The sequence below is a fragment of the Pithys albifrons genome, chromosome 6 (assembly GCF_047495875.1).
Source record: "Pithys albifrons albifrons isolate INPA30051 chromosome 6, PitAlb_v1, whole genome shotgun sequence".
NCBI lineage: Eukaryota > Metazoa > Chordata > Aves > Passeriformes > Thamnophilidae > Pithys > Pithys albifrons.
This window is the reverse complement of record NC_092463.1, coordinates 52770728-52780818: the sequence shown is the minus strand read 5'-3', so window position 1 is coordinate 52780818 and position 10091 is coordinate 52770728. Positions and strand designations below refer to the sequence as shown.

General features: G+C 37.5%; 1 protein-coding gene across 3 annotated transcripts; it reads right to left on the bottom strand.

Annotated features, from left to right (window-relative positions):
- Positions 1 to 253: 253 nt before the first annotated feature.
- CYP2R1 (cytochrome P450 family 2 subfamily R member 1) lies at positions 254 to 9847 on the bottom strand. 3 transcript variants are annotated; one of them, XM_071558899.1, is made up of 5 exons: positions 9448 to 9847; positions 6887 to 7028; positions 5965 to 6597; positions 3388 to 3717; positions 254 to 2801 (listed from the first exon to the last, which is right to left on the bottom strand). In XM_071558899.1, the coding sequence occupies exons 1-5, from the start codon at positions 9715 to 9717 to the stop codon at positions 2626 to 2628; spliced, it is 1551 nt and encodes a 516-aa protein (XP_071415000.1). In that variant the 5' UTR covers positions 9718 to 9847; the 3' UTR covers positions 254 to 2625. The 3 variants fall into 3 exon arrangements, with proteins under 3 accessions (XP_071415000.1, XP_071415001.1, XP_071415002.1); XM_071558900.1 differs by lacking the exon at positions 5965 to 6597; XM_071558901.1 differs by lacking the exon at positions 9448 to 9847 and having other exon boundaries at positions 5965 to 6161; positions 6887 to 6974.
- Positions 9848 to 10091: the final 244 nt, after the last annotated feature.

Genomic DNA, 10091 nt, shown 5'->3' with positions numbered 1-10091 from the left:
TGAAAAAAATAACATGAATAAGTGACAATGACATTAATATGAAAAAACTGAGGGGTCACAACATAAATGTCAAGAAATCTTTCAGTCAGTATCTGGACACATTGCTTGAATCCAAAGTGTTAGGACACTTAAGGCCAGAGAGGAAAAACTGCTGCTTAATGCCTGTTCTTATCCTTAAATTCTACACCAGAAAAATATACTGGTAAATATATCAGCCTTTAATCCCCAAACAGTGTTAAATAGGAGCCAGCTGCTATCTATGATAGATACTTCAGCCATTGAAAACTCATCAGGAAATTCTGAACATCTGGCTGTCTACTGGTGTTTGTTACTAATCAATGTGGATACAACAGAGAAATTCCAGAGGACTGGAAAAAAACATTTTTATGACAGTATTTCAAATTATTAAATTGGATCATTAGGATAATGCTAAATCAGAGGGAAAATAATGAAAAAGTTGATACAGAATGAAACATGTAGATGTAACTAGTACTGATAAAGATTTATAGAAGAGTTTGTCAAATGTATTTGATGGCTTAAACGAGATTGTAAATTGGCAGATAATGGTAAAACTTTGGATTGATATGCTGAGGCTTTTACAAGGCATTTTGATTTAGAAACCAGAATGACATATAATCGATATGGTTCTCATTAAATGGATTAAAGACTAGTCAGGAGTTAGATCTCAAACTACCTCAGCAAAAGGGAATTATGACTGGCCAGCTGCATTTTAAACATAGCCCCCTCACAAAGGATGGCCTAGAGTTCTTGCAATCCAGAAGGCAAGACTAGATACTTACAAAACTCAGGCTGTCTGATTTAAGAGCCCAGAGTTGGGTATAGAAAGAATTACTATGAGTCCAGAACTGTAGCTTGAACTCTTTGAAACTGCTTCATATTGAAGGCACCCGATTTCAGTAGATTCCACAATTTTTACTTCTGTATTTCACAAGCACCCAACATCTATTCATGCAGGTATCTTAAAAAGCCTCAATCAGGATTCCTAAGCCCCACTGTTTGCCAATGTCTTAGGAGTGGTTCATTCAGTTTTCATGGTACACCCAATGGAGGCCAATCAGACTTGGCTGTTTCCTCTCTTTTTTGGGCCTTAAACCTTCTCTATGAAAGGCAGTAAGTTATTTAGCAAGTGGAATAGCCTGCCCACTGTATTCAGAGCATGAGGAACATGTGTTTGAGCTGCTCTCTGTGGGATACACGGGTGTGACTACCTTCAGACAAGTAAATAACCTGGACCTGCTGCATCTGAAGTCAATAGGCTTTTACATAAGTGAACTGGTACTACCCCTCTTTAATTCTTCTCTTTTGCAGTTTCAAAAGAAAGTAAGTATTTCTGCTGAGTATAAGCCAAAAACTTCAGCTCAGTAGAAAACCACTAATTCCTGCCTTTCAACTTTCCTGCAACTCCAAATTGAAGCATTATTTGTATAAAAAATGAGCTCTGATGCTCAGGCTTGTCCTCAAATAGCTGCTTGTTCAGTGTGTGTTTTGTTCTGAACCCCATTCAGAGGCCTTGTCCTCTCACATGGTAGGACCAAGCATATTGTATTTAGAGTATCATGTTCTCCTGTAGGGTCTGCAGACACAAATCTTTATCTACAAATAACCACAAAGCATTAGCTGTCAAAAATAGAAAATAAAACTGGAAAAAGTCAAGAGTAGCTCCTATGCTTAAAATTTGTGCTTAAAATTTGTGCTTAAAATACATTTAAAGTCTATTTCTTCCCATCCTATTCTACCCTCTCTCCCCAAAAAGTCTGGTCAGAATGAAGAGCAGCTTATTTTCTTTAGTCATAGTATAGTTACATGTGACTCTGGTAACACAAACACTGAGGGTTTTTTCAGACTATCTAAGCAGAAATTAATCATTACACAGTGCTTTGTGTTGGGAGGCAATGGAGGACATGTGTCCAGAAATGCAACTTACTGGTAAAAAAGATTCCTGTAATTGCCAGGAGTAGGGCAATAACTGAACATTTTGTGTATGTTGCTAAATGAGAAGCAAGCCATAAAAAATCCTAAAAGTGAATTTAGATGTCTGATTCACCAGAAAATTATGACCACCTGGGAAGATAGGGCAAGGAGAAAGAAATGATTTAACAGACAATCACTTTGTCAAGGCTGGAAAAGATAGTTTATTCTTGGTTACCGAAATTTAAATAGATACCTTTTAAACCTTTTTAGCTATGGAAACTTAAAGGAGAATTATAAAGAACAACTTATCTGGAACAATGTAAACGAGATTTCCATGGACAAATTCAAGTATAAACACTTTGAACCATATCCTCTATGCTTATAAAAATATCCTCAAAGTAAAATGGCTTGCTAAGTAATTAAATATATAAAAACTATCAGAAGTTAGATTCAAAATAGACCTCTGTAGTGAAAACATCAGTTTTATGCAGGATGTGTTCCACACTTTTTTTTTTCCTGTGAAAACCAAGTGAAAAGAAACTATTTACTTGTGCATAAATAGTCAGAATTTGTCTAAAAGCCCTTGATTTTTTTTCATTCTGAATATGAACACATTTAGAAATAGAAGGCAAAGTGGATCCTGAGCTGCAACTTGGAGCACTGTGCTCCACCTGCCAACCTCAACACTTCTCTTCACCGTCTCTCGGCGCAGATGAGGTATGGCTGTGGTTGTAACGTCATGCCTAATCTTGGCTTGAGATCCGGAATCACGCCATGAGGGAAATGCAGGTGAAATCGTTGTAGTAATGAAGTAAAAAACAAAAACATTTCCATTCGAGCTAGTTGTTCTCCAAGACAATGCCTTCTTCCTGGATTAAAAAGAAGGTTTTGAAATACTTAAAATACCTGCAGTTGCATTTTCACTCTTATGAACAAGAATGGTAATTTCTGTGTTCTAAGAGGAGCTGTATGCACTTGGTGGTAGTATTGTGTCAGAAAAATGGGTGATAATTTACACTAAGAAACAGATTTTAGAGAACTTGTTGCTCTCACCTCACAAATGCCACAGAAACAAATTTATTTAGATGTATTTATTAGCTACTTTATCTTGTCTTGAAGTGCCAATCTAGACAGAAGATACTTAAAAAAATATACTGTGAATTTCAGCCTTTTTCCCCTACTATTTTCCTCATTATATCTACTGTCAGTCACTATTAACTGGCAATTACTATAACTTTGTATGACGGGGTTTTGTTAGTTTATATATATTAATGAGCTCACCTATGTAAATGACATCATGCTAGAATTTGTTAACTCCAGAGTGCATTATATTGAATATCTTTAAAATCTGTTAAATCAAAACTGAGGAAATCATTCTGTTACTTTACTGCCACCACCTATATGTTATACATCTCTAGATTTATGAAAAGGAACAGCTGAAGGAATCACTCTTACCTAGTGAAAAAGGAATAAATGCATCTTTCTTGACAAACTGCCCATTGCTGTCCAAAAATCTCTCAGGAAAAAACACTTCTGGGTTGCTCCAGTACTTTTCATCAAAGTGAACAGAGTAGAGATTTGTAATGACTGTAGTGCCCTCAGGAATTGAGTAACCACGCACAACAGTATCTTTGGAAGTTGCATGGAAAATCCCTAGTGGAACTATATTACAGAATCTCAGAACTTCATGTAGAACAGCCTCAGTGTATGGCATCTTGCATTTCTCTTCTAAAGTGGGCATTTTGTTTGGGCCCATGACTAGATCAATTTCTTTTTGAACTTGCCCTGTTAGGAACAGCAATAAAAGCTGATGACTACAGTGCAATGGCCTTTAAATTTTAATTTAAGCTAAAATATATATTTTTTAAAAGAATACTGAAACATGAAATATATAAAATATAGTAGCTTATAAACTTTTATTAAACTTAGACTCTATATTCCTTATCCAGAAATTGCTAGCATATATACCAGTAATCTTAATTTACAATGTAATTATTCTCAGTATAAAATAGTGTTTTAATGTAATTTTCTTTGTGTATATTTTTATTTCTGGAGCTCTTCAGAACTAAAGGAATAAGTAAAGGACTGAAAAACATTACATACTCAAGTGAACACAGATAAGACTGAAATCAGCTATTTGAACTTTCCCTTGTTTAACTCTGCTATGATTCTTTATAATTGTCACAGTGTAAAATCATTCACTCTTGAACTTAAAGTATCTGAAAAAATACAGTGAGAATTAAGAGGAACAGGAGCCAGAATTTAACTGAAAGGGATCAAATTCAATCACTGTGCTTTTTATTAGCTATTTTAAAAATTAAGTTCACGGGTTGTTTCAATAATTTCAAAGGTATTCAAACTGCCTCTTCCTTTTCTGATGCAATTTCTTTGTTGAAACTGCCAAACAACACCTAACTAAAATAAAATTGGACCTTTACTGTTCATGTAGAAACAATAATGAAAATCTGGGCATTGGTTGAAAAATTCTTCCATAATCACCAGGTTTTTAAACTGAAGTGACAATGTTTCACATCAAAATAAAGAGACGAAAAGCAGCTTAGTGAAAGCACACTTGTGTCATAGTGGTGTATCAATGTGAATTGTAGTACTTGGACAGAGAAACTTTAATTAAATGAAAAATAACAGTAATTTTTATTTTTATCCAGATTAACTGATTTTAAATCTTAATTCAGAAACTCATTGTATTGCACAACCTGAGATCAGAAGATTAGTTATCTCTACAAAATCTGTCAATGCATAGCAGACACTAAATTACGAAGTTTTCTTCACCTTTACTGAGAAACATTATCTTGGTCAGATGTTAATGGAGAAGGAATAAGGATGTTCTTGTTTCCAGATATGAATGTTGTTTCTGAACCAGGACAGACTGATCAGAAACTTTGATTTACATGGACCTTTTTGTATTTGGGCTTTTTATGTAATATAAAGCATAAATATACACTATTGCCTAATTATGGCCCTTAATACAGTTTTAACTAAAATATGGACCATATAAGTACCTATAAAATCAGATTCTATTTTTTTTTAATTTTACTAAATGTTACTATTTTTTGTAGCTTTTCTTATACTGTGTAAAGCTTACACATGAACTGGTGGAACTCAGAAGCATAAAAAGCAATTTTTTTCTTTAAGCACACTTGTTTTAAATCATCTGAAATCTGCTGACTGATTAACAATTGCAATGGTTTTAAGCTTCTGCAAAAAATTATTAGCTGAACTGAGTGGACTGAAGCAATGTATTTATCTTAAGCATGCCCCTCAAAGTTTTTAAAATTAACAACTCAAATCCCATTAAATCTTGTTTTTACCTAGGCTACATGAAAGCTTTCCTATTTTTTAAAATCTTTAATCAGTTTCTTCATGTTCAGTGAAGTGGAGGCAGTGAAACCAGAAACATGACTGTTCATTTCCAAAAATTCAAAATTCTACACAAAATGTCTAGGCTGGCATTCAGACACCTATTGCCATCTTACTTCAGAATGAGTGTAACACACCTTTTTAAATGCCATTTCTGTTCTTCCAGAAGAATAAATATGAATGTCTTTAATATGTAAATTTAGTGTGAACTGAGGCACTTAAGATAAAAATTGTCAACCACAACTTGCTTTACATTTTCGCTGATGCTTGTATATTTTTAATTTAGTTTATTACTTTCGTATTTAATTCCATCTTCTTATTAACCTTATAGATTAGTATATCTGCCAACAACAGACCATGCATCACAACGCTAAATTTAAATATATTAGAAATATTTTAAAACATTAAAACTTCATAAAAATGTATTCACAGTATATTAAAATTTTGTCACAACACTTGACTTTTTATATCCTCTTCATCTGCATATAAAATGAACTTTCCACCTTTGTCCATGGTATATTTGGTAAATGACACAATAGAATATACACAAAGCTTCTTTTGGTTATGACTATGGATTACTGCATGACTTTGAAAAGGCATTTTAAATTTGCAATAGGAGATTATATCAGTTCCTCAAAATGTCAAATTTCTTACCTTGAATGTTTGGATAAAGAGCCATAAATAACACTGCCCATCTTAAAACATTTGTTGTGGTTTCTGTCCCAGCTATGATGAGTTCTCCAACAGAGAAAATTAAATTTTCTCTTGAATATGTAGATTCTGGATCATTTTCATTGCAATCCATCTCATCTAAATATGCATCTATAAAATGTCGAGGCGACTGAGGCTTCCTATTTTCAGAGACACGTTCAATAAGATCATGAAGAAAGTCATAGACTTCAGCTGCATTTTTAAACAGCTGCTGGTGTTTCCCAAATGGCAAGATACCCATCCAGGGAAAAGCATTATATAAAAATACAGAAGCACTAGCAGCTAATTCAATGTTTTCACTAAAAATCTCAATCATGTGCTGAAATTCAGTATCTTCGTATGTAAAACGTTCTCCAAAAATAATCAAATTAGTAATGTTTGAAACAGCATTTGTTATCAAGTGCTTAAGATCAAACGGTCTGCCTTTGTATGTATCAATGGCATCAAGGAAAAACATAGATTCTTCTGAAATTTTGTGTTCAAAGGACCTTTGACCATATCCAAAAATTCGAAAGGTATTTACAGCTAATTTGCGATGTTCTGTCCATCCTCTGCCATATTTACTGTTCAGTAAGCCTGAAAAAATATTTTGACATAGTATTTTATGCAACGCTTTATTTTTCCCCCCCATAAGATAATAAAATCATTTAACAAGACAAAAAAGATAGACAAAAAAGTTCAGACATCTTGCTATGGAACATAGTCCAAGAGTGACAATCCTTTCCAAATAAAATTCTTTAAGAAGCATCAAGTATTTTATGAAAGGATATTAAGTTGAGAAAATGGCTAAAGCAAATGTTTCATGTGATCGCGTCCATCTATTGGACAAAAATTACATTATTATATAAAAGGCATTAGCACTCACCTCCCATGTTTGTCAGCTTCTTAAACAAGGGAAGAGATGGCCTATCTGCAAAGATTTCACTTTGATGAACAAGGCATTCTTTCACTGCATCATAGCCATTCAGTACAACAGCAGATATACCTCCGAGATCAAGACTGAAGATCTTTGGAGGAAAAATAAAAATAAAAACTGTGAAATGTTCTTACAACCAAATCTCAAGAAGAAATAATGAGAACAAATAATGGAAAAATGAAACAACACTAAACAATGCAAAATACAGACTTGAATAACCTTCAGGAAGGCTTACAGGTAACCAGAGGTGGAACACTGTGGTATTATACAGTAGACTGTCATGAGCCAACTTGCTGTGTCAAAAGATAAAGTAAATTAGACCACACTACATTACGTGCTTTGCTGTGCACCTAACATGACCAGCTCTCCAAAGTAAGGACTGGGAATACTTTCAAAGAGCCATTAAAAAATGTGAATTTGATAAAACAATGCGTATTTTTGAGAAAAAAATGTACTTTCCCTTAACATTAGTAGATATAAGTAGGTATCAGTAGAAGTACATACTTATCTAATCATGTTATATTATACACTTTACATATAATTGTTTTTTAATGTAAGCACTGTAAATAAAGTACATGTATTGTCTACTTTCTTAATTTGCTGATAATATTTCCACAGGATGGGGGAAAGCTATATTACTGTATCTGCTCCTCCTCACTTCTTGAGTCAAGGTAAATTTCTTAATTTGATTAAGAGCAGGATGGCAGAAGCTACAAGTTCCTATCACAAAGACTCCCAACGTGTCACATAAGAATGGTAGACACGTAAATGGTGTCAGTTGTGAGAACAACCAGGCTGCTCTCACTGCTTTCTGTATCTGGACCTGGACACCACATTGCTTTGCACAGGGTCCCAAAAAACCATGGCATGATAGCAGTGAGAGCCATGATGACACCCAACAACTGACAACACAGCCCAGCTAGGTCCATCTCCTCTTTCCACAAGTGCTTATCACTAGATGCTTTGGAGAAAGATGCAAGACAGCCTGCAGAAGGTATAGACCTCTGCAAGATAAACAAAATGAAAATCTTAACCTAAGTTTTAAAAATTAAAACTGAGGCTAAACTCAAGATTGAAATCTTGTATTGTTTTCTATACTTTCCCCACCATTACAAATCTGTATTTTTACTTATACAAATCTCTATATTTTTCTATAATCTCAAAGCTGTTGACCTCCACAATATGAAAACATGTTAATCTAATTATACATTCTGTGACAACTGGGTTGTCACCAAAAGGGTTGTCAGGCACTAGAACAGGCTGCCCAAGGAAGTGGTGGAGTCACAATCCTTAGAGGCATTTAAAAGCTGTGTAGATGTAGCACTTGGGGACATAGTTTAGTGGTGCACTAAGTGTGAGGTTAATGGTTGGACTCAATGATCTTAGGGGTCTTTTTCAACTTAAATGATTCCATAAGTCTATGACTGTTTTTATAGCAAACTTGGTATTTTCACTGTTATAATAGCTCTTCTTTTTATGGTCAAGAAGGGACTTCCAGTATATTTCTCTATACCATTTGTGAGTTTTGTATACTTTGATCTACCTTATTTATCTTTATTCCTATGTCATACATAATTTTAAAAAATCCTCTCCTATTTTCCCAGAGTGCCCCAAATCCTAATATGCCATTTTCAAGTTCATTCAAGTTCTGCAGGATCTTTTCTGATGCAAGAGACTAGAATTCCATACAGCATTCCAGGCAAGTAGAAAGCTTAGTTTATTTGATGACATATTCCTTTCTATTTCCATTTTGCTTGTCCTCGTATTTTGCTTGAAACACATTTACTTTTTTTTTCCACTGTCAAAATACATGCCTGCCTTTCCCCTCTTGATCAGTTTGGAGTTAACTTTTATGATGCTTGTAAGAATACACTGCTGATGAAAAGAAAAACCTGATATATAAGAAAGTACAAAAAAGATCCATTCTTTACAGAGTAACATTAATGGCCTGTAAGTATCCCAAATGTCCCACTGAAGGTACTTCGAAGGAAGGTGTTTTCAGTGAAAATGTTGCCATTATCCCAGTGCTTGCTCTTTGACTGTTGTAATTTTGTAAATTTCAAAACCGAGATTTGTGGATACAAAACAAGGGACTTATTTCCATTTCCTGGGACACCAGTTTCAGCATTGTAGCGAAAAACCCCAAACAAACAAACAAAAAAACCCAAACACAAAAAAACAAACACAAAAAAAGAAATGAGAGAGCAGTCTAAGGAAGGAGGGAGCTGGAATCCCTTCCCCTGTGCCGCGGGCAGCACCGTTCGGCCAGAGCCGTGTGTCCCCCGTCCCGCTCCCCAGCGGGGCGCTCTGCCCCGGGGCGGCCGCGGGCACTGACAGCCGCTCGGGGCTGGTGCGGGGCCGCTTCGGGACAGCTCCCGGCCCGCCGGGACGGGCACGTCCCTCCCGGCTGCTCCGCCCCAGGCTCCGCCGCCGGCAGCGCCGCCCGCCCCGCCCCAGCCCGCCCCGCTGTCGCTCCGGAGGCTACGAGGAGGCGGCGGGAGCGGCGGTACCTGCCCATGGATCTGGCTCTGCCGCCGCATGTAGATGTGCGGCTGCTCCGCGCCCAGCGCAGGGATGTTGCCGATGAGCGGCAGCCCCGCGGGGCCGGGCGGAAAGCCGGGCGGCCGCCGCTGCTTCAGCAGCTGCCGCACCACCAGTGTGAGCAGCAGCGCCAGCGCCGCCGCCAGCAGCAGGAGCCAGGTGCCGCTGCCCGCTGCTGCCGCCGCCGCGCCCGGGCCGTCCTCCGGGCGGTGCCCCGGGTCCGCCGCCGCCGCCCGCATCGGCCCGAGCCGCCGCTTCCTCCTGTGCCGCCCTCGGTCCCGCGCATTGGCCCGCGAGGGCTCCGCCCGCCGCGTCAGGCGGGGTTCTGCTTTTGTGTTTTGTTTGTTTTGGTTTGGTTGGGGTTTTTTTCCTGGAATAATGTTTACAGTTGGCCCCTTCGGGTTTGTGGAATGTTGAAACTGACTGCTGAGTGTGCACTCCAAAAGCTGGCATCTGATAAAAGTAACCTGCAGTTTTTCGCGCCTCGTCAAGTCTCTTGTAATCTAAAAACCACAGTTCCGAGATGTCCTCTCCCCGAGTCACTTCGCGTCTATGGAACCTTGAGCCAATACATCCCGCTGTGATTCCCACTGACAGATCTGCACCTTACAGA